Below are 27,336 nucleotides of genomic sequence, written 5' to 3' on the forward strand. Positions count from 1 at the left end.
TCAGTTCATAGATGCCAAGATATAGTAGCAGGTAAGCATTGTGGTACACTGTTTCACTTAATTTCCCCCAATCGACAAATGTTCCTTTTTCTGATAGCAGACCAGTTGTACTACATGTTCTGCTTATCTACAGACTTTGTACCAATGCTTTCTTCAGACCTGAGCCTGTAAGATAAAATACATTTGCACAAAACCACACAGTAATCCTCCGTCTATTTGCAAATTCACCTGTTACATTTTTGGGAGGTAACTGTTTTTTTTGCTCTTTTTAAAACACTCCAAGATGTGACAAGATTGCTCCACAACCCTGTCTAAATAGGAATTGGTCTCAAGGCAGTATGTTAAAGTGATTCATCTCAACTTAAGAGTGGGGAGGTAGCCTGGGTTTTAGTGGAAATTATGAATCTTTGCCGCATGTAAAGGAGCACTTCAGGTGCATTTTATTTTTTATTTTTTAAACAATCAAACCATCATAAGATGAGGTTGAATTTATATTATAATGGTTTTGGGATCATAGTTTGTGGTATATTTATGGTTTAAACAATTAATATAGGTAATTCTACAACTTTTTTGGGGAACACCAATTTTTCAAAATTTGTTGCTATTTGCAGTGGGGCAAGACAATATATCACTCATTTTCCATACCACCAATCCTGTTCGGGGTCACATGGAAGCTGGGGTCTGTCCTAATTTAAATTGTGAGCTATGCTAATTAGATCCCAGATGTTTGTTTGATTCTGAGTAAGATCTGCCTCTTTTCATTTAAGTTTTTGCTTCACTCACGCATATTTATTTTCTCTGTTTTCACTCTAGGACATCATTACCTGCACCCATGTTTTCCAGAAACACTGTTAGTGTCTGGAGTATCCTTAAGAAATGCATTGGAATGGTAAGGATGTGAATTTATCATATATATATATATATATATATATATATATAAAATATAAAAATATATAAAAAAAAAATATATATATAAAAAAAATATATATATATAAAAAAAATATATATATATATATATAAATATATATAAAAAATATATAAAAAAAAAAAAATATATATATATATATATATATATATATATATATATATATATATATTTTTTTTTTATATGAAACTTATGCACACCTTCCCTGACTCACTAACCCTCAAAATGGATGATAAACTCACCACTGTACAAACCACACACGCACATTTTAAACCCTCGCCAATTTGCGAATCACAATTCGTGAACTCATCTACTCACTATTTTTGTGCTCTTTAATGGCCTAAGATGCCGCCCAAACCAAACGCTCTGACCCTTCTAACGCACCCTGTCAGCGAAGGAGCAGCGAGCATTCGCAACCAGTTCTAAACATTTTAGGGGCGACGTCTTCTGTTCGTGGCGGTTCTTGATCCCTAACCTCTGCGAATAGCAAGGTTTCACTGTATAAATATGCGGGGGTGTGTATCAAATAAATTTTATTGGACAAAATAAATGAACTAAACTAAAACTCGAACAATATATACTGCAGTCACTATACGTGTACATAATTAATAAATAGAAATTTACGTATGTAGATACCATCCATCCATCCATTTTTCTGAGCCGCTTATCCTCACAAGGGTCGCGGGAGTGCTGGAGCCTATCCCAGGTGTCATCGGGCAGGAGGCGGGGTACGCCCTGAACTGGTTGCCAGCCAATCGCAGGGCACATACAAACAAACAACCAGTCGCACTCAGATTCACACCTACGGGCAATTTAAAGTCTTCAATCAACCTACCACGCATGTTTTTGGAATGTGGGAGGAAACCGGAGTGCCCGGAGAAAACCCACGCAGGCACGGGGAGAACATGCAAACTCCACGCAGGCGGGGCCGGGTATTGAACCCCGGTCCTCAGAACTTTGAGGCAGACGCTCTAACCAGTCGGTCACTGTGCCGCTGTGTAGATAACATTTTATTTTATTCTGACTGCACTAGACAAGTAATTTGCTAGCAATTATCCCAGTGTGAGTCACTTAACTGTTGCACTTACAGTTTGTAGGTAAGCATTTGTCAACTGTCAAACAATCTCAAGAAGAAAATGAAGAATTTCTCTGAATGTGAATGCTAAAAATAATATTAATAACAAAGCAACATATTTATCTGTATTGAAAGCATCATTCAAGCCATGACTTATACAGGCAGCTTGAGGAGGAAATACCAAGTTTGGGAAATCATGATGATTTCGTCATCGTCATGATTGTGCAAGCAATATCTTTCTGTTTCGTAATGGAAGACAGTTGGTTGCAGCAATAAACCGAGTGTCTTTCCTCTACTTTCCCAGGAACTCTCCAAGATCACAATGCCTGTCATCTTCAACGAGCCCCTCAGCTTCCTGCAGAGAATCACAGAATACATGGAACACACTTACCTCATCAACAGAGCCTCCTCGCTGTCTGAATCCATAGAACGCATGCAGGTCAGACACAGAGACTCCTTAGAACATTGAATTGATGGTGGGAGCAATGGCACATTTTAGAACTCCTTTCTTCATCTGCATGAGACTGTACAGTCTCACCAAACTGGCTGTTTTAAACTGGGCTGTTTAAATCACTCCTTTACACCGATCTGATCGGCCTGATTGGCATCGGCCGATATTTAGCATTTTATGCCGATCGGCTTTAATGCTCGGGGGAGGACTTTCGTCTAAGGCTTGCTTGAGATATGTTCACAAACTGTTAATACGATATGGCTCGCAAGCAGGCAACAAAACATTAAATAGCCTAGCAAGCTACTGCTAGCACTAACGGTTGTACCGGCGTTCTGTCGAAACCTGCTCTCAAGTTTCGGTGTGGGTGAAGTAATTTAATTCCAATAAAGTAATTTAATTACAGTAAGTTAGCACTCATTATTTCTTTCCTGTTGTAATGTTGGTTTGACCTGACTGACTAGAATACATGACCTGACTAGCGCAGTAATTTCCAACCTTTAATGAGCCAAGGAACATATTTTACAAGTGAAAAATCTCACGGCACACCAACAAACAAAAATGTCACAAAAAGTGGAGACATTAATTTCTGTATGTACTTCCTGCCATCTAATATAAGACCATTCTTTTGTTCTGTCTGTTACTATGCCTCACTGGCATAAATAGATGAATAAAGATACATTTATTGTAAATATAATTTTTTGAGCAATTAAATAAACAAGTAATTCTGATCGTGTAAGGCCTAGTTTAAATGGGTGATAAGTGTTAGGGGTGTCGTGATGCAATACTTGATATTGGATGACGGTCTGATATTGGCACAAAAAATGGTATCAGATTATTGTGTTATCGACCTAAAATGGCAGATATAAGCACTCCGATACAAGCAGTCCATTCCAGACTCCGCTTCAGCTCTTTTATCCAGCAGCACCTCGATTCAGGCATGCAGAGCCCACGTGATCACAACTGCAATGTGCACCTGCGGCTATATTTGGTCGCGACAGTTATGGATATTTTGACCAAAATTCTACGCTGCCAAAAATAGTCAATATCCACAGCACAATAACATAGGATCGCCACAGGTTGCTGAAATTATGATCATGCAGTGACTTTTTGTTTGCAATATCCACAGCAAAATTACATACGATCGCCACAATTTGCTGGAATTATGATCAGTGACTTTGGGTTCATAACGTAGTGTTACTCAGGAGTGCTTACAAGCCCCTGAGAGCTTAAGATGGAAAGATTCAGCAGCCTACAGTGCAGCGAACACGCTTAGCAGCACAGGTGGACAGAGGAGCAACTGGAGGCAGTATGACTGGAGGGAGAAGCGAAGTTAACCAGCAAAGCCCCCTACAGAACGGCACTCTCTTTCAGCTTTGCACATTATGCTGTACATGACTGCAGTTGAGCTGAGCTGATTTGTTCTACTTTCTTTGCATGTGTGGATTACTTGGGTTGTTCCCAACATCTGGTGAAATTTTCAGGTTAATAGCACCTTTAGAAATGTATTTAATGAAGAAAATGGTGACGTTAAATACTTCTTTCAGCTGCTGTGTGTGTACGTATATGTGTGTGTGTGTGTGTGTGTATACTGTATGTTGTCTGTAATTGTTTCCTCAGGCCGTGGCTGCGTTTGCTGTGTCAGCAGTTGCGTCTCAGTGGGAACGAACTGGAAAACCCTTCAACCCTCTTCTTGGGGAGACTTATGAACTCACCAGGTACTCACACATATGCATACACATTTCTTGTTAACATGATGTATTCATCCTTCGTGGTACTCCGTGTCGATACAGAGAGGAGCAGGGCTTCCGGCTGATAGCAGAGCAGGTATCCCATCATCCCCCAGTGAGTGCCTTCCACGCTGAAAGCCTGGCAGGAGACTTTGTCTTCCATGGCTCCATATACCCCAAACTAAAATTCTGGGGGAAGAGTGTTGAGGCAGAGCCCAAAGGGACCATCACTCTCGAGCTACTTAAGTAAGTTAAAGAAATAGAGTTATTTTCTCCGTTTTAATGCAAATGTTATTGAGTGTCCTTTCTTTCTGCTTTTCATGTCTTCCTCTTCTATCCAAGGCACAACGAGGTATACACATGGAGTAACCCTCACTGCTGTGTGCACAACATCATCCTGGGGAAGCTATGGATAGAGCAGTATGGCACAGTGGAAATAGTCAACCACAGGTAAACTCTCCATACATTTAATGCACTTTGTTGTCCTTGTGATAAACAGACAAATGTAGTCTGATAGAGATTAAAGAAAGGCCACATATAACCTCTTAAAATGTAATTTAAAATTGAGACAAAGCCCTGCTCACAGGCAATAACGCGCTGAATTAATGTAATTTTCCTGCACTTTGTGTTAACTATTGGGATACTGATGATGAGCTCAGCAAGATCCAGCAAATGGAAAATATTGGTTCTGGTTCATTTTTAAGTAATTGTACCCAAATGCCATTCTCATGCCTCCAGCCCCTATGGAAGCTTTTCCAGTACAGGGTACTAGGAAGTACGAGTTCTCATACCTGGTCAGCTTGAGTTGTAAGTATGCCAGGATGATACAGAAAGGGGTGTTAGTAATAAAAATCACACTTATATTATTTGACACATGACAAAAATTTACACACGTGAACAAAAGCTAACCCTGTTGGTGTGCCTTGGCTCTGGATGCTGTCGCATTATACTCCACAGTTTCCACTTTGCTGCAGGGGTCACATTTTTTGCCGTCTCCTCTTGAATAAAATGTCTCTTTATGGAGAAGAAAATATGGGAGACAGTTGTTCTCCTCCGTTGGTTTTTGGCATGTCCCGTTCCTGCTGATGTATTCAATGCGGCATGGTTTTCACTGTCACCGCGTGGTACTATGCTGAAGTGGAAAAACTGCAAAACATCATCCAAAAAGCTTCTCGCATAATCTCAATCAATTCATGTGCTCCTAATCTAAGGTGTAAGCCTTGGATTGCTTTAAATCGTAGTTATCCCTGAAAGCTCTGCAGTGTTTCTGTTATCACAATCAAATTCATATTCACAACCTGCATTTTTGCTTGGACTCTAGCCGAATCGTCTTCTGTTTACATATCTCAACAGTCATTAATTAATTGAATATATAATAACATACTACTGTCAAACATCTTTTATTGGTATAGTGAATTAGGTTTGTGTGTGTGTGTGTGTGTGTGTGTGTGTGTGTGTGTGTGTGTGTGTGTGTGTGTGTGTGTGTGTGAAAGGACAATGTGTAACATTAAGGTCACATACAGTTCCCCATAGTTTATGGAGAGATGTTCAGTGCTTACATTCTTGTCTACACAGCACTGGAGACAAGTGTGTGTTGAATTTCAAGCCTTGTGGGATGTTTGGCAAAGAGCTGCACAGGGTGGAGGGATATGTCCAGGATAAGAGGTTAGCATTCGTAATTTTTACTTTGTCACGGACATGGAGTATAAAGTGTATAGTTTACTACGAATTATTCCTTTTGATCCTCCTCTCTTGGTTATTACTCAATGTGCAGTAAAAAGAAGCTTTGTGTCATCTATGGGAAGTGGACGGAGTGCATGTGGAGTATTGACCCTCAGTCCTACGAGGCCTTCAAAAAAGCGGAAAAGAAAGGAGACAACAAGAAGCACAAACATGTAAATTGATTACTCAAGTCACAATCAAGTGTTTTCTCGTGTGGATGAAGATTTCCCTATTAGCACATTCTTGGTAGAAGGTGTTATGTGTTGATTGACCATATGATTTCTCAATGTATATCATTCTAACCACCATCCCCGCCTCCCCTCTCAGGAGGAGCCAGTGGGATCGGAGAATGATGATGCCGATGACATGCCAGAGGTCCAAGAGACAGTGGCGGTCATACCAGGAAGTACACTGCTCTGGAGGATAGATCCTAGACCGGCTCACTCTGCTCAGGTATAAATTGCTAGTCGTATTGACAGTAACGAATAACTAGCGAATCACAATCGAAATGTTACTCCTTGTACTATTCCAAAATAATAGTCCAACAAATCAAAAATCCGATTTGATTTGATTTATGTTGAACTGGTAAGAGTATATGCTAGCAGATTTTGCTGTTTTGGCTGTCGCGTCGCTGCACAGATTTTTTTTCCCCTTTTAAGTTTAAAATGGCTTACTTTAACGAGGATCCCTCGCTGTACCTTGGCCACAAGTAGCACCCCGGGTCTGTTTTGTGCTCATCCCTGCTATAAATCCTCGTGGACCGGACCTGCCACCTTTCCAGCTAGCCTGCTGTTATTTAGCCTGCTGGCTACCTAGCCACTCTAGCTTCACACTGTAGAGCAGGTGTGCCCAAACATTTTTACCCCAAGATCTACTTTTCAAGCAGCCAACCTCCCGCGATCTACCTTTTTTTTGGGGGTCGGGGCCGCGACCATGTCCCCGGTTTGAGAGCGCAGAGTGCTACCAGTGAGCTAAAATTCTGGGCCGCCGACACAGCTCAGCACCAATGTATCTTGATGTACCTTGCATCACCGCATGAGCCAATCTTGCGCAACACAACATAATTAACAATGTAAATTTTTTTGTCATTACCTGAGTTTACTCCGATGACTTACACTGAAGTGAATCAGCCAGGGATGCGTAGTCAGTGTCGTATTTTCCATGCACAGTCCTAAAATGCTGGTCCACATTTCCGTTCTTTGGTAATGTGATGGCAGACTGGCAGATGAGGCATACGCATTTCGTAAATGTCATCGTGAAAAAATACTCCTCATCCCATTCCGTATGAATGTGGTAAGTTTTTGTCTTCATACTTGGTCCAGCTCCCCCACTCGTTTTTATACCCTTTTTTAAGTTTAAGAGAAAACACCGAGAGATACAAATTGGAGGTAACTCACTGACTAGCTTGTTAGTTTTGACACACTTCAGCCCATTGTTTGCGCATCTCCAGTTACCTTTTAGCAGCGTTGTTTGCGCATGTGAGTGACCTAAGTGTCAGAAAAATTCAGATATCATCGATTATATATGTATGTCTATCAAGCAACAGGGGATGGATGATAGGCTGTCACGCGATGTCATGCGTTCTACCAATACTACCTTCGCAGTCGATGGCGATCGACGCATTGAGCACCCTGCAGTAGAGGATCAACTTTCCCCCATTAAATCTGCCGCGGTCCCACTCTCAAGCGATGGTTCCTTTTTGGCTTCCGTTGTGACGCTTCCATGCTACCCATGCAGCTCATTGGAGAGCAAGGCTAAACACAAGCATCCTTTGGCGGAGAGGTCTTTTTAGTTATTTTTTGTTGTTGCTCTCGGTGAAGCTTTAATGCGTGTCGAAGTGACGTGCATCCAGTCAAAATGACAGCACCCATGGGCAGCATTGCAGTGATTGGCAGACTAACAAGAAGTATTCTTGGACTCGTTTTAATTCAAATGCAGACAGTCTGATTTGGGATTCGTTTTTGTCATTGGGATTCGTGAGTCAATCCCGATCACCACTGATTCGTAGCACTAACAGAAATGTAAAAAAAAAAAAAAAAAAAAAAAAAAAAACCACATCGTATAAAGTCAGCAATCAGCTCAAAATGTAAACTGATTCTTTGTACATTCCACTATTCTTCTCTATATTCAGATGTACAACTTCACCAACTTTGCGATGTCTCTCAATGAGCTGGAGCCAGGCTTGGAGGCCATGTTGGCCCCGACGGACTGTCGCTTCAGACCTGACATCAGAGCCATGGAGAACGGCAAAATGGGTAATTGTATTGCCAGGGTTTTGTGGGACTCTACTTGCTTGTTTGGCATTATTTTACTGAAAAGCATGCGAGGTAGGCGGCACGCTGGACGACTGGTTAGTGCGTCAGCCTCACAGTTCTCAGGACCCGGGTTCAATCCCCGGCCCCGCCTGTGTGGAGTTTGCATGTTCTCCCCGTGCCTGCGTGGGTTTTCTCCGGGCACTCCGGTTTCCTCCCACATCCCAAAAACATGCATTAATTGGAGACTCTAAATTGCCAGTAGGTGTGAATGTGAGTGCAGATGGTTGTTTGTTTGTATGCAACCACTAAAGAAAATAGATGGGTAAATGATAGAAAAGAGAAAATAATGAAACCCTGTCGCCATCTGCTGATTGTCTCTGTAATTGCCTCGAGTGGCTTCACATTGTGACTCTGTTGTGGTTTGCAGAAGAAGCCAGTCAGGACAAGGAGAGGCTGGAAGAGAAACAGCGAGCTGCCAGAAAGCTAAGAGCCAAGCATGAGGAGGAGTGGTCGACAAGGTTGGTAGAGCGCTCACTTGCTTTTGCTCTCATACATTCACACTCACTCTCTCACAAACTCACAATCTTTCTCTCTTACTCTGTCTCATTCACAGATGCGCTCTCACACACACTTTCACACTCCTTTTCTATCCACACTGTATTGTTGTTGTTGTTGTTATTGGTATTGTATTGACTTATAGACTTACCGTATTTTCACGACCATAAGACGCACTTAAAAGTCATAAATTTTCTCCAAAATGGACGGGGGCGCCTTATAATGCGGTGCGCCTTATGTGTGTACCGAGTTCCAAAATCTATAAATGTTGTTGTGCGATGAGCGCTCAGCTTGACTGACTGGGAGCATTTCATGCCGACACGCTGCTTATACAGAGGAAAAGCGGACGTGGTTGAAGACAGCATGCGGACGTAAAGGGGGAAGGGTGCGCGTGAAGGAGGATGCTAAAGGTACGCCTCAGTAGGTATATAGCGCCAGTCAAGCCAGCCTCCACTCGTAAAGTAGCAATCAAGCCAGCCGCCCCTAATTTTGTTCAGATTGGGCATTACGGTAATAAGTCGCCAACTGGCGGCGAAAGCCACCTTCAAAATAAAAGCTTCCCAATAATACGGACGTCAATGCTCTTCGGTTAAGGAATGCAACCAGCAAGGTTAATTTTAATCTTGAGATGCATTAAAAAATGTAGTTTATTAGTTTTCTGAGACTTTTATTTTGAAATACAATATCAGATCTTCATCAAACCTCTTTTAGTGGAGTCCTTGGTGGTCTGTCACACAGATCTGGACTTGTCTTGCGATACCAATGGAATTATGTTGGGGTGGTTTTTGCTCAGTAGGTAGAACAGGTTCGAATCCCTGCTACGACTGTCCGCATGTCCAAGTGTCCTTGGGCAAGACACAGAACCCTAATTTGCTCCCAGTGGGCTTGGCAGCTCCTCGCATGGCAACAGTCACCCATTGGTTTATGAATGTGTGTGTGAATGTGAGGCTTTGTAAAGCGCTTTGGGCACTGTGATGATGTAGATAAAGCACTATATAAGTGCAGGGAATTTACCATTTTTAAACTACTGGTACAAGAAAAAAAACTGGTACAAAATGTTTTTTGTTTGATCCGTGGTTTGTCAATGAAAGAGTTAGAATATTGAGGCATCCGTAAATCGGGGTTCCACTGTAGACTCCCTGGCCGTGACCCTTTGCTATTTGCTATTGCTGCTGTGGCGCTGACATTACCACGCACAAGATTGTGCAGAGCCACAATCGCAGTGCAAATGCGCTCTTCGGATAGGGATGTCCCGATGTACTTGGCAAATAAAGATGATTCTGATTCTGATGATTCTGATTCTGATCTTTTCCACTACCGATCCGATACCGGTATTGCAGCGTTGAGTTTTGGCCAATACCAGTCCAATCCCATATCAGTAATAATCATACATACGTTACTTATGAGAAAAGGCTTGAACAAGTGATATTACTTCGAGAACAACAATCAACAAGAGTAGGTATGAGGAAAAAGTGACCCTTTTACGATTAACTAATGGGTTACATAAAGTAAGTTTAAAAATAAGAATGTACTACAATTGAATGAAGTAAATAAAAACGAGAATCTTAAACGTCAATAAAATCAATAATAATAAAATATCTATTTAAATTGCGACATAACCACTGCTTAAGTATAAGCATATTCTACATTTGAATAGATTAAATAAAAAATAAATTAGAAAACCGTGAAAAATAACCTCAATAAATAAATACAAATTATACTTCAAAGAGCAAAATAACAGTTTATTTCAGTTATTTTTTAATGTCAGTATATGGTGGGAACAACATTTGCTTTCCCCACATGTGCGGCAGTACACTTTTGAAATTGATGCAACTGGGGTTTAGTTTTATTGACAATCTCGTGGCGGATAGGAATCATGTAGTAAGTAACAAAAAATGTAGCCCGAAGTCAAAATCTAATATTGTTAATATAACTTGTTTTTCACGGTTTGAAGACTATATGTCAGAGTGTTATTATATTGCCTCTTTGTATGTGTTTATAAAGCATTTGTGTACCAATATTCATTATTTTGAGAGCTATAAGTGGTGCTAATTTTCATTCGCTCGTCAATGGGGTTTTTCATTCTTTGTAAGCTTTTGAGCTGATTTTATTGAACAAAAACAAAGAAAGAAACAAAGAGTATGATGTATTTAACCATTTAATAGGTGTAATTCTTTTGTTGTGTGTTTAGTTTTACAGCGAACTTCGACTGGAGTGTCAAACGAAAGCAAGCAACATTCACTCTTACTCCTTGCTACTATGTTAGCACCTTAGCTACCTATTGTTGTGATCAGGTGGGCTCTGCATGCCATCCGGGCACTGCCGGATAAAAGTGCTGGAGCGGCGCATGCAATGGACTGCTTGTATAAGTGGTAAAATTGGAGCTTTTTAGATCCAGTCCGATCCGATGCCCCCCTAACTTCGGACAATTATCGATTGTCCCTTTTCGCTAAGTTCTGTCTGAACGGGACAGGCAAATTAATGATGGCTCTACCGTTGCGCGTATGTGGCGCTGATTTGACGTGAAGACATTGTGAAAGCAGCTTAGGTTTTGAATTTAGAACTATTTTTTAAATTATTTTTCTCAAGCTGTTGTGCTTCCCCAGAAGTCAACTGCTGTTCCAGCATTTATTGCCCATGGTTGTGATGTGAGTAAATTTTTTTTATGTTGGTGTTTTTTTATTTTATTTTATTTTTTTTAAAGGTGGTTTCAAATGGGCACCAACCCGTGCACCGGCTCCCAAGACTGGAACTACTCTGGTGGCTACTTCAGTAGGAACTACCAAGACCTGCCTGATATCTACTGATAAGGCCACTATAGCCTTCATCCTGGTCCCCTTCCACCTCTTCCACACGCCTTATCATAACTTGGAGGGACACACTTAAAAACTCAACCCTTCACCATTGCACACATCCATTGCAGATAGGAAAGACTTACACAGACTCTTTAACAGTTTCCTGCTTCATCTTGACTCGCTCTCTTCTTCCCCATCAAGGATTTTACATCAACTTTAGTTGTATGACCTGCACATTTTTTTCATCGCTCATCGTTTCTTCCATATGTCACAATTTTAACGGCCCATGACGGAATGTATGTGATGTTAGATATTAATGCAACACTCTATAAATGGGCTTAAGCAACAGAATGATGAATATAAAGTGTTGGTCAAATATTTCTTGCCTACCATACCATCAAGAAAAGACACCTGATCGAATGTTTAAGATGCTGCAGATTTGCAAAATACTGTATGATTCCATTCCAGTGTCAAAAAATTGTGAATACTATGTTGATATGTAGAGAGACTTAAGATTGTCATTGTAATATGACTAAGAGAAAACCCTCAATCAAGTGAGGGTAATGTAACATGCTGTTATTATTCTCTACATTTAGATGTTTTGCAGCAGACCACCAACACATTGAGTTTTAATGTTGCATTCCCCTTGAATGTTGTGAAAATTAAAAAAAAATTATAATAATTGGCTCTAATACTGACTGTGGTTGTAATAATGCAGAAATTCCAAGCATTAGCTAAAGCAAGAACACATTTTGATTGCAATTATATTTTGGTTGACTATTGCATATTGTGAAATGCAAATGTATGAATTCTGTTGGTGGCCAAACTCCTTTTTTATTCGTTATTCGTAGCCCCGTTATTTTGTTAATTTTCTTAAAGCACTTAACCAGGCAGCACGGTGGCCGACTGATAAGAGCGTCTGCCTCGCAGTTCTGAGGACCAAGGTTCAAATCTGGGCCCCGCCTTTGTGGAGTTTGAATGTTCGCCCCGTGCCTGCGTGGGTTTTCTCCGGGCACTCCAGTTTCTTCCCACATCCCTAAAATATGCATGGTAGGTGAATTGAAGACTCTAAAATTGCCCCTAGGTGTGAATGTGAATGCGAATGGTTTGTTTGTTTCTATGTGCCCTGCGATTGGCTGGCAACCAGTTCAGGGTGTACCCCGCCTCCTGCCCGAAGATAGCTCGGATAGCCTCCAGCACTCCTGCGACCCTTGTGTGGATAAGCGGCTCAGAAAATGGATGGATGGATGGCACTTAACCACATACACCCTTTCGACTTGACATATTCTTACATGTTCTATCCATGGCTGTTACATTTTCTTTGTAAAGCCTAAACTATAGTATGTGACAGACAAAACACTAATGTCGAGTGCAGTGTTGAGATGCTTGCATAAAGATTGCATGAAAAAAAACCCACACACAAACGGTACAATTTTCTCACTCCATAACACACATTCCAACAAATGGGCCACCAAGGGCAAATCAGTTTTGTTAGTTTCTATTTCTCCAAACATGTCCTCTGTTGAATTTTAGCCTCCTCCTCTTGGACTATCTATGTGGTCATTGTTTGTGTACAAGTGTTACACAGATAATAACATGCAAAATTTTGTGCAATTGATTTATTTTTATAGTATTTAAAGCATTTTTTGGTGAGGAACATACCACCAGATGTTTTATTTGTAGGTTGGAGACTGTATAGGCATACTGTGGACAGCTTGATAGCTTCATGGACAGGGGAATGTCTACTAATAAAATCCTTAACTTCAATTTTGGACCATGGCTTTTTTTTTTATTACATAAAAGAAAAAAAACTTTTCATGAAAACACAAAACGAATAAAAAGGAGCAGGGAAGAATAAATCTGCCCCCTTTTTAAAATTATTTTTAAAATTACATTTTACATTAGGATTTTGCATTGAGCATCTCTATTTCAATAACTATACCACAATCTAAATGATTTTTAAATCCACTATTTTTTAGGTTTGATTGGAGTTACTGATTTTTAGGTGATCTAAAACCAAATGTATACATACTACGTATACACAAAACATGAGCTAAGCATCTTGACAAACTACAACCATGTATACATTGAGTTGTTTTCCAAACCCAGGTGAAATCCAAATTGAAAAGGATCGATCTGGCCTTGCCCTTCATTGTTTACAGACTCAACTTTTGTTTGGATTGAACTAATGAACTAGAATAACATTGTGAGGTTACTGTTTTAAATATTGACTGAGGAGTGTTGTTAACAAAAGGTGTTAATACAATGTTTACCTACTCTTTAGCTTCTTTAGTTTTCAGTGCAAATGCTTTAAAACGGGCTATTAAAAAAGTGTTTTTTAATTATAAAAAAAAATCGTGATAATCAAGATCGGGCAATATAAAAAAAATAATCGTGATTTTTCTTATTTTTTGCAAGATCGCCCAGCCCTATCTGCTAGTTTATAGAGCTAATGACCAGCTTGCGCCACATGATTGGCTGATGCAACAAGTCCACGCGTTTCCAGTCGTTCAGTTAGGGGTTCAATCAACTCAACATGCATGTAAACCACCTGTGGGTTATTCCAGCAAGCAGGTTCAACATGCTCTTAAACTAGATCTGAGTTCTGAGTTGACTTCCCCTGAATTTGAAATCTGGGATTATTTTGGTCCAGAATATCTGATCTGAGTTAGTTCAATCAAGTCTAAATGCGATGACCTCGAGCTAAACTGGTGCATGATCACAACCAAAAGACATCATCAATGGAGCCCCAATATGTCGATTCACCATGGAAACCAACAGAAACATGTCAAATTACTTTCTCCCCCCCCCCCTTGGAATTGGAGGTGCTAATGCAGATGTATCGTGATTTGAAAAGAGCACTTTAACAACTGCAGCTGTAAAAGAATGTGCTCTACATAAACCATAAAAGACAATAATAAAAATAATAATATACTGTACGTTGCGGTGTTGTGCGAAGCTGTACCACCATTGTGCCTTATTCTTCCAGTATGCAATTACAATGTATGCAAAAATAAACTATCCACAGCTGTTTCATATGCATTTGTATTTTATTTTTCCTGATTGAAATGTATTTTAAGGTCATAATTTGTCATTCATCACATTACATGGCATGATGCACCAGGTCTACTACACCCATTTACAGGAGGAACACACGGAAACATACACAAGGTTTTACAATGGGGGGGGGGGGGGGGGGGGGGGAACAGGAAGTTTAGCTCATTGAACTTACAACAGTGAACGTTGTTATGATTAGGCTCTTTTTTTCATCTCCAGCCTCATGTTTTTATTTTCATTTTCATTTTTTTTTTTTTTTTTACATAATTATGATTTTTACACTTATTGTCCATTTCAGGCCCTCCAAATGTCATCTGCCCACCCCATAATTTACATGGAAGCCAGATAAAGTACCCACCTTTTGTTTTTAATGGCATCTCATTTTACAAACACAACATTTATAGAAACTCCACACAGACCAGTATTTTTTTTCCCATATCAGATTCCAAGTTTTTTTTTTTTTTAAATGATATTAAAACAGTTGGCACGAGCCAGCCACACACACAGTGCCAATGTTTGTCCTTTTATTATTTAACCTTAAGCTCTCTTTAAGTTATTTTTATACACAAAGTACACGTTTGGCTCTATGGAGGCTGAGGCTTGCATACGCTCCAGCTTGTGATGCCGTGTGCCGTGCAAAAGGCCCCCCACTCGTGCTTCTTTGTGTTATCATTGCTGACATTTACATGTTGAAGAAAAAAAAAAACCCTGCCATTTTTGTGGAAAGTGGCTTTATCGGCTATTTACACTAAGATCAAACTAAAAAATATGGCAACTCGTGAGGTGGAATGTCAACGAGGCTCAAAAACTCAAGGAAAGAGGTTTGGGTGGGCTTTGTTTAAGGATTTCTGGGGCAGGTGTCAATTCATGCACGTCATTTTGGGATTCTTTATATGGACAAACACACCAATAAACAATAAACACTCCCATATTATTTTATAGCTTGTCTTAGTTTGTCTCCTTTCTACTCCTGCTCAGCTAAATTATCTCTTCGATGAATTTCTTTATTTATAATACACAATATATTTTAAGATCTTCCTCTTGTCATGCTGCTCTATGTACTACTGTAAAACCGTGTGGACCACTCGTAGGCTGGGGGGAAAAAAATCTCTGAGCAACATTTACAACATCTGTACTTTTTCATGTCTGCAACCTAAAGGGTCAAATTATTATATGGGGAACTTTTGCATGTCTTTTTCATGATTGTAAAATGATGCAAAACAATTGAAGATAAAATGAATTTAAATAATGTAAAGATTCATAAAATGGATTCTTAGAAAAACTTATTGCCGAGGCTATCGTGTGATAAACTTGCAAAAGAAAAAAAGGGTGCTAGTGTCCGCTCACGGCCTCAAAGTGTCATAACACTCCAAAACGTATCCTGCTCTATTTTTGCATTTTGCACTTAAAACAGAGTTTACCAGTCGTGGGGCTTTTTCAATCCTTTTTTTTTTTTAAATACAAAGCAAATTTAATGTCAAAATGTTTATCGACTGCAATATATGTTTATTGTTGTCTACATTTGTGCTTCAAACATGCAGTGGACTGAAGATTTTCACTCTCAAGTGAAGTCTATTATTTTCCTAGAAATAGACAAGACACCTACAGAGTGCAGACAGTCAGCACAACTGCTTCAATGGCTTTCTTCAATGACTAGTATTATCATGCAGAATTAAAGCCCTTGCTGCAATGCATATTTAAGTCACCTTGATTGGCTGATTGAGACAAGCAAACGTGAACTCTGAACAGTTGCAAAATTAGGAAATATTGACATTAGAAGCCACGTGAAGATCCTATCTGTTTTACAATGTTGAGAATAAAGTTTATTATTATGACTTTTGATATGAAAAACTAAAGTCAGTTACATATAACTGAGATTCTTATATTCCAATCTGAATATTTAAAGTTTTGTCTTCATTCAGCTGTATATGAAACATTACTTTCCACTCTATCTCCTTTTTTTATATGTTAAAACACATTCAGTGTCCTCCTTTCTGAAATCCCGAACAGTACAACATCCCATTCGCTTATCATAAAATAATTTTTTAAATAATCTCATTCATATTTCACAAAAAATAGACTTCTTTGAGATAACAGATTTGTACTCTAAACAAAAATAGCAATTGTGTTGTCCCCCCTCGCCGTTCTTGTCATGATACATTTAACCCTCCTGTGATGGTACAGGTCAAATTGACCCATTTTGAAGTTAGTGTTCTATTTAATATTGTTTTAGTTTGAAAATTCTTATTTGAAAACAACATATACAAAGCATGTCGGAATGGTTCATTCCACATAATTGCCAGCTGAGTTAATATAACCATAACCATGCTTATTTGGATGGGTGGGATTCTGAAAACATGGCCGAGGAACATTAAACATAACAGGAGGGTAAATGTACTGTGGCCTATAAATCATATATAATCTCTCCCATGTTGCTTTGAGAAGATTCTATATAAACTCTTGTAGATATTTCTGTGATCATAAAGTACTTCCGTCATCAGGAAAAAACAAACCAAAACAAAACATAAATGAGATGAACCATTTTCACCTCTGAGCAGCCATGGCGCATATTAGGGAGTATGCGGTACTCTGTATAGAATGTGTCTCTCTCTCAATATATATATGAATTTCGTGATAAATCGCTCAACAGTTTTACTTTTTCTGCCAACGACTGTATGTTCCGCTATCAACTATGTCTTTTTCTGTTTTTGCTTCTTTCATTCTTACCAGCTACCTTGTCTGGACAATCTCTCTTAGCCAAGATAACCCAGACTTGAAGCAACATCACTAGTAATGACTGACGTCTCGGATGGACTGCGAATGCCTGCATTATGTTATCACATTTGCCTTTTTCTTCTTTTTTACTTTCAAATTTACGAAATGTTGTTTACTTGGGGTCAATTTGACCACAGCAATTTGACCTGCGAGATGTAATTCAAACTGAATTTTGACTCGTTTGTGTGTCAGTTTATTTGTTTACTATCTAAATAGCTCTTACAGGTGCATCTCAATAAATACGAGTATCATGGAAAACCTATTTTATTACTACTGAATTTCAGTGGTTCAATTCAAAAGTGAAACTCATCAACTGTATTATATGGATTCACTATGCAGTGGACGAAATAATCATTTATTTTTTTTAGAATTTGGAGCAGATAACAAAATCCCCAAATTCACCATCATATAAAAAAAATTAGAACATTACATAAGAAACAAAGACATGGAGATGAGGTCGGAATTGGTCTTCTGAAAAGTATTCAAAAAATCTCGATAATAAGATTGACTTTGAATTAAATTACTAAAAGACTTTAAACAACACGAGGTGTACAGAACATCATGTATATGAAGTAGTGGCGTTAATTGTACTCAGTTGTCCTTATTAAATTAGGAAAGGCATTCAATTTGAAAAGTCGATCTGTCATTTGGAGATGTTAAACATTTTATGGGGTCAAATTGATCCCCTCCCGCTGAAGATTATGAGGGCTAACAGCTACCTTATGTGGCACAAATCGGCCAGTTCCCAGCTAAACACTAACTAAAAGAAACATCTTGTACTTACATCGATGCTATTATTTAATGAATGTCAAAACCGTAGCGTTCGGCTATCGTGGTGACTTTTTGCCCACTTTTCTTGCTCATATTTTCACTGTTACCAAATGGGATTCATTGCATAGAACGAGTGGAGATGAGAGGTTGCCTTTTAGCCCCATACCGTACCTGTAGCGCTTGATTGCACTGTTTTACCTTCCTCATTGGCAGATAGATAGGAACAGAACTGCCACACTCATACGCACAACACACACAAACGTTTTATAGAGGTGACTTTGAGGTTTTTCTTTCTTTTCCTTTTTTTTCTGTCAACGCCGGGTAGCATGCGAAGGTCCCCGCTGAGCGTTCTCGCGGACAATATACAACGCAAATGTGGGTTTCGTTCGGCCGGGACAGTACGTTTGTTGCTGCTGTCGTGTGGCGCGTAGGCAAAGCCCAGAACCCACAATGCACTGCAGGAGCGTCATCAGCAGGAGGGAGAACACTGACCTGAGTAGTTTCCATGACAACTGAGAAAGGTTAAAGTTCAGGGTGAGAGGGAAAAAAAAAAAAGAAAAAAAAAAGGGGGTTATTTGGTTCCTTTTCTTCCTCTTTTGACACCATTTTGGAGTGTGCTTTTATGTGCGCCACACACATTCGACGAGTGAAGACACATGCTGATACATACTGATGACAGGTGAGGTCTGGGGCTTGGGTAAAGGAGGAGTGTGGGGGTATTGTCCCAAAGTGACCTCAAAATCCAGGTTAGGATGCAAAGGCCGGGGTCTGCTTCTTCGCTGCCTCTCTGCTGGCCTGCCGCGCTCTCGGCTGCATCAGTGACTCGTGGCTAGAGGTGTCCCACCGTGATCGTTTGCAGGTTGTTTTGCTGTATTAGTGAGCCACAGCTTTAGTACAACACTGAGAGGTTGAGGGATTGGGGAGCGGGTGGGTCTACGTTTCCTCATATGCTGATTGGTGAGCGTCACTCACCAGTAAATTAGACAGACAGAGGCAACACATTTCTACTTTTTCGAATGACACATCATTGTGCTCTTGACCGTCTCTTTTCACTCTATTGCTTTGTTATTGTTCATAACTCTATGAGTGTTAACAACAAATTAAAAAAAAAAAAAGAGGGGGCTTGGCAACAAAAGTGACACAATTTAAAAAAAAAAAGTGATAAGAACATCAAAATGAATCTCACAGTCAGCATATACGTGAAGAAATACATGGTGTGTTCATGGATGTCATAAAAAACAGTCATTTTAAAAATAAAACAAATAAATAAGGCTGTGCTGGCAACAGAACAAAGTACAAATTCACAATGTGGGAAACAGTGAACAGCTGAGAAAACAATTCACCACAAAAAAATGTCTTAATGGCTTCGTAATGGCTAATAACCAAGCGGCTTGACTCCGAATACTTTTTTCCCCCCTCTTTTAGACACATATCCATTTCTATTCCGGTTCTGTTTGTGTAGTCGAGCTCCAACCCATTTGCCAGTGTCTTTATGGCCTCTGCTTAGTGATGACGAACAGTGTAAAGGTCTAGAAAGTTCCATGTATTCCAAATTCTCCCCCTCCACTATATAATTCTTTCAAGACAAATTGAGGAGCTTTGGGGTGGGAATTAGAAAACGGTATAGGACACAGTGTGGAAGAGAAGTCGTAATCTGGAATGTAGATAGAAAGAGGACAAATAGTGGAAAGGAGACGCACGCACGCACGCACCACGTCGGTGTTGTCATTCCATGTGTTGTGTTTCCTTGAATTGGACAGGTGAAGAAAGAATGAGGTGGTCGGTACCAGAAAAACCTGCACTGCAATTATTCTACGTCCCTCTCGCTTCATAATTCTTCACAAGAGAGTAAGTGGAAGAAGAGCAAAGCTGCTTTCTTGGATGAGTTTGCATTCGACTGGATACATGGCACCGTTCATGTTCTGCAAGTGATGCTTGCTGCTAAGTTAGATCCACACGATTGACTGGCGGTACATGATCCTTATTGATTGTATTCGACTGCTTCTTCAGCATTGTTCTTGATGTTGGGCCCCCAGCGGGCTGTTTTGTCTCCAACGCGGTTTGAAGTCAAGGTGGACTTTTGAAGCGAAGACTAGACCCCTGGAATGATCTGTGGAAGAACACGAGTCATTTAGACGTAGGGCAGCAAAGTGGAAGAGTGGGTTAGCACACCTGACTCAAAGTGACGAGAGTTAGGGTTCACATCTTGGCTTGCCTTGTGGAATTTGTATGTTCTCCCTGTGCTTGTGTGGGTTTTCTCTGGGTACTATGACTTCCTCCCACATTTTATAAACATACACTTTAGGCTCATTGAAGACGCTACATTGTTTAAATGTGTGAATGCTTGTTTGTCTATATGTGCCCTGCGATTGACTAGTGACCAGTCCAGGGTGTAGTCTGCCTCTTTTTATTTGATGGATCTGCACAAAACAGTGTAAGTTTTGAAGTGAAGTGACAAATACATCAAACTTATATAAAAAAAAAAAGATTTATTTAGAGCCAAACCCAGCTATCATCGGGCAGGAGACGGGGTACACCCTGAACCCGTCGCCAGCCTATCGCAGGGCACATAGAAACATTCGCACTCACGTTCACAACTCCGGGCAATTTAGAGACTTCAATGAACCGACCATGCATGTTTTGGGGATGTGGGAGGAAACCGGAGTGCCCGGAGAAAGCACATGCAGGCACGGGGAGAACATGCAAACTACACACAGGTGGGGCTGGGGATTGAACCCCGTACCTCAGAACTGTGAGGCAGACGCTCTAACCAATCGGGCACCGTCTCTCTCTCTCTCTCTCTCTCTCTCTCTCTCTCTCTCTCTCTCTCTCTCTCTCTCTCTCTCTCTCTCTCTCTCTCTCTCTCTCTCTCTCTCTCTCTCTCTCTCTCTCTCTCTCTCTCTCCCTCTCTCCCTCTCTCCCTCTCCCTCTCTCCCTCTCTCCCTCTCTCCCTCCCTCAGCGTGGGTTCAGTTCCCACTCAGTGACGGTGTGAATGTGAGTGCGAATGGTTGTCCGTCTCTATATGTGCCCTGCAACTAAACGGCGACCAGTTCAGGGGTAGTCCGCCTTTCGCCTGAAGTCGGCTGGGATAGGCTCCCGTGCCCCGTGACCCTAAACAGGATAAGCGGTGTTGAGAATGGATGGACGGATGTGGGGAAAATGTGTAATGGTCCAATGCAACCAAGGTTGAACTTCTAATTTTCCGAAAGGTATGTTTGGTGCAAACACAACACTGCTCATCACCCAAAGAACACCCTACTGTACCTACAGTGAAGCATTGTGGCTGTTTTTCTTCAGCTGGAACTGGGGCCTTAATCAAGCTATAGGGAATTATGAACAGTTCAAATAACCAGTCAGTTTTAGGGCAAAACCTTAGGCTTCTGCTCAAAAGCAAAAAAATGTCCGTAAAAGCCTACTAGAACAGCTAAACGTTATTTGGAGTTAAGCAGAGGCACTTTAATGGTGGCAGGTGTGTGCTGACTCCCACTCAATATGACTTTGAAGGTCTGAACACAGCCAACATGCCAGTTACAAGAGTGTGCAACCACATTATTTCAGTTGGTTATTTTTACTTTCCCTCTCCAAAAGATTTCATTATTTTCATATTGAGTTGTACAGGTTACAGGTCACATTAATGGTGGCAAAAATATTTAAAATGGAGTATCATGGTCTCATTTTTTTATATCACAAAAATGTGGTATTTGAACAGGTGTATGTAAATTTGCAGGTCTGATGAGAAGACACGCATTGTATTTTCACGCAGACAAATGGCACATTTCTGCAAAAAAAGAAGTTGGCCACTAGAGGTATATGAGTTTAAGACATGATGTTGTACCAAGTACAGTAAATAGAGAATGTAACAAACTCAGTTGTACTGTATGTTTTCTGTAGTGGCACTTGCATGTGGCAAAACACACACTAAACTACAAATACTTTAACTTTATGAAGTTCCAATTTCTCACTGACACAATCTAATGAGATCCACCACAAGAGCTGCAACTGGACAGTGCACAACTGCGCTTGCATCACACTGATAGTTATTGGTAATATTTTGGTTCGTTTATGTAGCCATATTAGGAGCAACTCAAGATGATCCCCACAATAAGGTATGGTCTTTGAACATTAAAGAAATTGTTAAAGGGCGCAAAATGTTTCTAAACATGACAGGATCATAGATGAGGACAGTTTGGGGCCAGTGAATTTTGTTGCAAGTCAGGAATAGCTATCATCCTTTTCAAAATCTAAAAATAAACCTTGATTCTGTTTTTAACTTGAATAGGCACACAATGATATCAAAAGGTATCACATTTAAAACGAATATGGCTCAAAGGGAACCATTGGGACCAACTTCATTTAAAGGGGACATATGGAAAATTGACTTTTTTTTTTATTTTATTTTTTTTACCTTGCTACTACCTACCTTGGGTGCTCAGAAAGACACCTATAAATAAATTGTATTATTATCATTATTATTATTATCTTTCGTTCCGCTTATCCTCACTAGGGTTGTGAGCGTGCTGGAGCCTATCCCAGCTATCTCCGGGCGAGAGGCGGGGTACACCCTGAACTGGTCGCCAGCCAATCGCAGGGCACATACAAACAAACAACCATTCACACTCACATTCACACCTACGGGCAATTTAGAGTCTCCAATGCATGCATGTTTTTGGGATGTGGGAGGAAACCGGAGTGCCTGGAGAAAACCCACGCAGGCACGGGGAGAACATGCAAACTCCACACAGGCGGGGCCGCGATTTGAACCCTGGTCCTCAGAACTGTGAGGCATATGTGCTAACCAGTCATCCACTGTGTTGCCATTATTATTATTATTATTTTTATTATTATTATCCATATACCCAATCGCTCATGTGTGTGTGTGGGGGGGGGGGGGGGCAAATCTAAATTTTATGCAATGGTGTGAGCAGGCCTTACATAATAAGCCCCTCAACATAACATTTCTCCAGCCAGGATTTGGCAGCTTAAGGTGGGCGAATATTTGCCATTTTTCGGCACACTAAACACAAAACAGAGTGATTTCAACCAGAGTGTGACACGTGAGTATTAAGTATATTATAATTACTGATCCTTTGTAAATGTTGACAGAAGAATACTAGGGATCTTTTATTTAGACACCGAGGAACTATTTTCACCCTTTGTGCCCTCCTCATATTTACTATCCCTAAAAGCCTGAATCCAGCTACAATAAAGTCAAATACTCACTTAAATGCTTGATTCTCCACTTCGCCCGCTCTCCTTCTCTTTCTCTCTTTTAGGGAATGAAAATCAAGAGGAACGTGGCAGGTTTGTCTGGTACAAGGGCTCATGGCTTTGTGTTTTTACATAGTCCTGCAAAGGCACAAATGTGTTGTGTAAGTTGTTATATTTTCTTATTTCTATGTTTTGATGCACCTCATCCTTGTGCCAAGTGTGGGGTACATACGCTTTGCTCTAAAGTAGGGGTCAAAAACTCTTTGAAACAGAGTGGGAAAACACTGATCATGTGGTTGATTTCTCACAATAATTATCAACAATGATTTAACAAACTAAAAATCAGATAAATATAAATAAGCAGCCCTTTATTTCTATAAATCTCTGCAAGTGTTTTTATTTTCCAATGAGCATTCCTACAAAATTCTTAGGAAATCAGAAGGTCTCATCACTGGTGAGATTTTTGGAACAGCCCCACGGGCTACTCATGTGGTCCTTCGGAGTGCCGAGCTGCCCGCGGGCATCATGTTGGTGATTCCTGCACTCACGCTTGTATCAAGTTGGTCATGTAGTGCTGTATATAGATTGGCAGTTGAATGGGTATGGGCTGTATTGTAATGTATGTGATGTTAAAAAAAAAAAAAAAAAAGTTAGAATGTATCTGTACATTATGTAAAAGTGTTTATTTTAATGGAGACTAACTAAGTTTTGTTTTTAATATTATTTACAATTATTTTATTATAAAAAACGGTTAAATGAGGGGATCTCACTTGATGTGCGTCCTGCGTCTCAGAGACAAAAATTAGCAGGGACGCATGAAGCATATTCATTCTGTGTCTATAGATGCATGGTTGAAGACCCGCCCTGTGTGTGTGTGTGTGTGTGTGTTGGTGAAGCGCTTCCACTCATAGCGAATTAAAAGTACAAAACCTGTGTTGCTGCTGCAAGCCAATCAGAGGAAGAGTAGGGGGGCTTATCATTCCATTCAATGGACACAGAAGTTTTTTTGTGGACTTGATAAATTTTCTTTGTTGTGGTAACACCCGCCGCGCCACTCATGATGCAGCAAGCCAAATGGGACACTGAACACATTCACTGCCATTGACGGCTTTAGAAGAAATCCATGTTAACTGAGAAGACTGGCAGTGAATGAGTTAAGGGAAAGTTAACTGTTTGTTACATTCGCTAGCCAGCGGGCTAACGGCTGGAGCTAAAAAGCTCACTCGACCGCAGAGTTGTGTGTTCCCCACATAACACACACACAAACAAATACACACACAAGCGCCCGCACAGCACACACAAACACACGGGAAAGTTACCGTACCATGCCAACTGTTACCATAAGCATAGCGGCACACGTTATCAATATTCAGGCAGTAGTTGACTTCAGCGAACTCATTTTCAGTATCACTTGATTGACAGGTAAAGGTCTTACTTCACAGTCCAGCAGCTCAAGGGCCTTATTTTACATTTTATTTATCCTTTATTTAACCAGGTAAAAGCTTATTGAGAGATAAAATCGCGTTTAAAAGGCAAGAATCATCCATCCATCCATTTTCTACAACTTATCCGAGGTCGGGTTGCGGGGGCAGTAGCTTTAGCAGGGACGCCCAGACTTCCCTCTCCCCAGCCACTTCATCCAGCTCTTCCGGGGGGATCCAGAGGCGTTCCCAGGCCAGCCGAAAGACGTAGTCTCTCCAGCTTGTCCTGGGTCGTCCCCGGGCTCTCCTCCCGGTGGGACGTGCCCGGAACACTTGACCCGGGAGGCGTCCGAATCAGATGCCCCAGCCACCTCATCTGGCTCCTCTCGATGTGGTGGAGCAGCGGCTCTACTCTGAGATCCTCCCGGATGACCGAGCTTCTCACCATATCTCTAAGGGAGAGCCCGGACGCCCTGCGGAGGAAACTCATTTCGGCTGCTTTGTATCCGGGATCTAGTTCTTTCGGTCACGACCCACAGCTCGTGACCATAGGTGAGGGTAGGAACGTAGATCGACCGGTAAATCGAGAGCGTCGCCTTTCGGCTTAGCTCCTTCTTTACCACAACGGACCGATACAAATTCCGCATCACTGCAGACGCTGCACCGATCCGCCTGTCGATCTCCCGTAGGCAAGAATCACACAATAAAAAAAAATAAAGACAAAAATAACAGTGATATTAAAATGTATGGCATCTGATTTAAAAACAGTGACAAAGCCCAAATGATTTTGAGTAAGTACATGGTGTTATTTTTACTTCATTCAAATTTTTTGGGCCTCTTTAGTGGGTTAATGACTGTATACCTATGTGCCAAATGTTTAATATTTGTTTCAGTGCAATTTTTGCAAACAGAGGCTCAGTCTGATTTATTTATATATGTTTTTATTTATCGAAGATATTTTATTTATTGTTCTACATTACAATGCCAACAATACATGTGATTTGGAATTGAAAGTTAATTGTTCTTAAAAAGGATGTATTTGGAATTATTGTGCTCTATAATATCATTGTATCAATGGGATAAAATAAAAGAACCATCAACGATATTATAGTTTATCGTGATAGTTTTTTGGAAAATATAACGTGGCAGTTCTGAAACACAACCTATTGAGAGAGGGCAAGACCAATGGATAACAGAAAAAATATCGAACAAATTATACAAATAAAAATCGGCAATATAGCGGGACCGAGAAGCAACAACCGTCATATAGTGGAGCATTACTGTATCTGTTCTCCGTGACGATAAGTTGGAGGGACTCATTGTTGCAGGGCTGGGACTCAGTGTTTCCAGACATGTGCATCCTGGGACTCACATAGTCTCAAGTGTAAAATGATCTGAAATGTGATGTGTAGTTTTTAGTTTACAAATATTTTTACAGTAATTGTATTATTTAAAATAAAACAATGAACCAATTATATAAATAGATAAGTTAATTTAAAAAATGAAAACCAAATTAATAAAGGTCCCATATTTTGGCTATTGAGACCTCCATAGAGAGACTCTCTAACATGGACTTAGTATGAAAGTGTCAATTTCATTGAAAAAACACCTTGCTTTGGTCATACGAGTGTCCAGAAAAGGCCCCTCTGACAGCTACTTCTGTTTGACCCAGTTTTGAATCTGCTTTGTCCATATTTGGCTAAGACTACCCCCTTTGTTCAGATTGGTTGGCTCCGTGTAAAAGACCTACTTGTGAGAGGACACGTGTCTTTTATGTTGACAGCGCTGGCTCGGGAGCGGAGAGATAGGCAGAGATCTTTGCCAGTGACGCACTGTAGATGAGCTCAAGGAATTCGAATGACCTGATTTCAGGCCTCTCGGCAGAAAAACGCATTGTGTATTCACATTTACGTATTATGTTACAGGAATGCGTGGATGATTTTAATTCATATTTCACATGTTTACTGAGGCACCATAGAGACAATATTATAGCCCAAATACCAGAAAAAGTTGGTTTGGCAAAATATGGCACCTTTTAGAAAGAAAAAAAAAAGCGGGTGAATTAATGCAAGCAATATTACAGGACTCAGGATAATGTAAATGCTTGGTGGGGCGGATTGGCCAAAATTATTCAAGCCTGACTTGCTTGACTGCAGAGCCTCAGGGTCTCTTGCTTCTTGCCCCCCGTGACAGTGGATTAATGTTTAATTAACACAATTACAGTGGGACCTTGAATTTCAGGAAGCCGTCAGTGCACCTCACTGTACCTATGCAGCCAGAATGAAAGGAATAACTCTGCGTTTGTGTGGGTGTCTTTTGCTTTATCCTTTGGCTTTTACTGACAGTAAGGAAACTATTTTCTGCGAGCCACTATGACACAGGAGAAAAAAACGCACGCCATCGCCACAGTGCTTTGGGAAAACACTCTCTGAACTGTCTCAATATCCTCTGTTGCTTTCTGACATCATCCCAAGAGACCTCCAGCCAACGGAAGTTTATTTTTAAAGTTACTGATGCCCTATTTTGGGCTCTTGGTACACATTTTGCTGACGTTGTGATGTTTCCCATTGTAATGTTAATTAGTATGCACAATGTAAT

The 27,336-nt window shown here is 40.4% G+C and overlaps 2 protein-coding genes across 9 annotated transcripts in view; one reads left to right on the forward strand and one right to left on the reverse strand.

Annotated features, from left to right (window-relative positions):
• LOC133404291 (oxysterol-binding protein-related protein 2-like) overlaps positions 1 to 13,272 on the forward strand; it is a 37,757-nt gene extending 24,485 nt beyond the window's left edge. For all 4 annotated transcript variants that reach the window (XM_061680044.1, XM_061680061.1, XM_061680052.1 and 1 more), the window contains 11 exons: positions 814 to 889; positions 2,305 to 2,439; positions 4,069 to 4,166; positions 4,242 to 4,424; positions 4,521 to 4,628; positions 5,754 to 5,843; positions 5,953 to 6,073; positions 6,228 to 6,353; positions 8,032 to 8,155; positions 8,583 to 8,673; positions 11,415 to 13,272. In XM_061680044.1, coding sequence (XP_061536028.1) covers positions 814 to 889; positions 2,305 to 2,439; positions 4,069 to 4,166; positions 4,242 to 4,424; positions 4,521 to 4,628; positions 5,754 to 5,843; positions 5,953 to 6,073; positions 6,228 to 6,353; positions 8,032 to 8,155; positions 8,583 to 8,673; positions 11,415 to 11,517 — 1,255 coding nt within the window. In that variant the 3' untranslated portion in view covers positions 11,518 to 13,272. The remainder of the gene's footprint in view (positions 1 to 813; positions 890 to 2,304; positions 2,440 to 4,068; positions 4,167 to 4,241; positions 4,425 to 4,520; positions 4,629 to 5,753; positions 5,844 to 5,952; positions 6,074 to 6,227; positions 6,354 to 8,031; positions 8,156 to 8,582; positions 8,674 to 11,414) is intronic.
• Positions 13,273 to 14,499: 1,227 nt separating this feature from the next.
• The window catches only part of bsna (bassoon presynaptic cytomatrix protein a), a 132,034-nt gene continuing 119,197 nt past the window's right edge, over positions 14,500 to 27,336 (reverse strand). For 2 of the 5 annotated variants that reach the window (XR_009768799.1, XR_009768795.1), the window contains 2 exons: positions 23,330 to 23,455; positions 14,500 to 20,218 (listed from right to left, as the gene is read on the reverse strand). The gene's annotated coding sequence lies outside the window, so the exon portion shown is untranslated. The remainder of the gene's footprint in view (positions 20,219 to 23,329; positions 23,456 to 27,336) is intronic. The other 3 variants (XR_009768801.1, XR_009768800.1, XM_061680022.1) reach the window with 2 other exon arrangements.

Source organism: Phycodurus eques, chromosome 1 (genome assembly GCF_024500275.1).
Source record: "Phycodurus eques isolate BA_2022a chromosome 1, UOR_Pequ_1.1, whole genome shotgun sequence".
In the NCBI taxonomy this organism is placed as follows: Eukaryota; Metazoa; Chordata; class Actinopteri; order Syngnathiformes; family Syngnathidae; genus Phycodurus; species Phycodurus eques.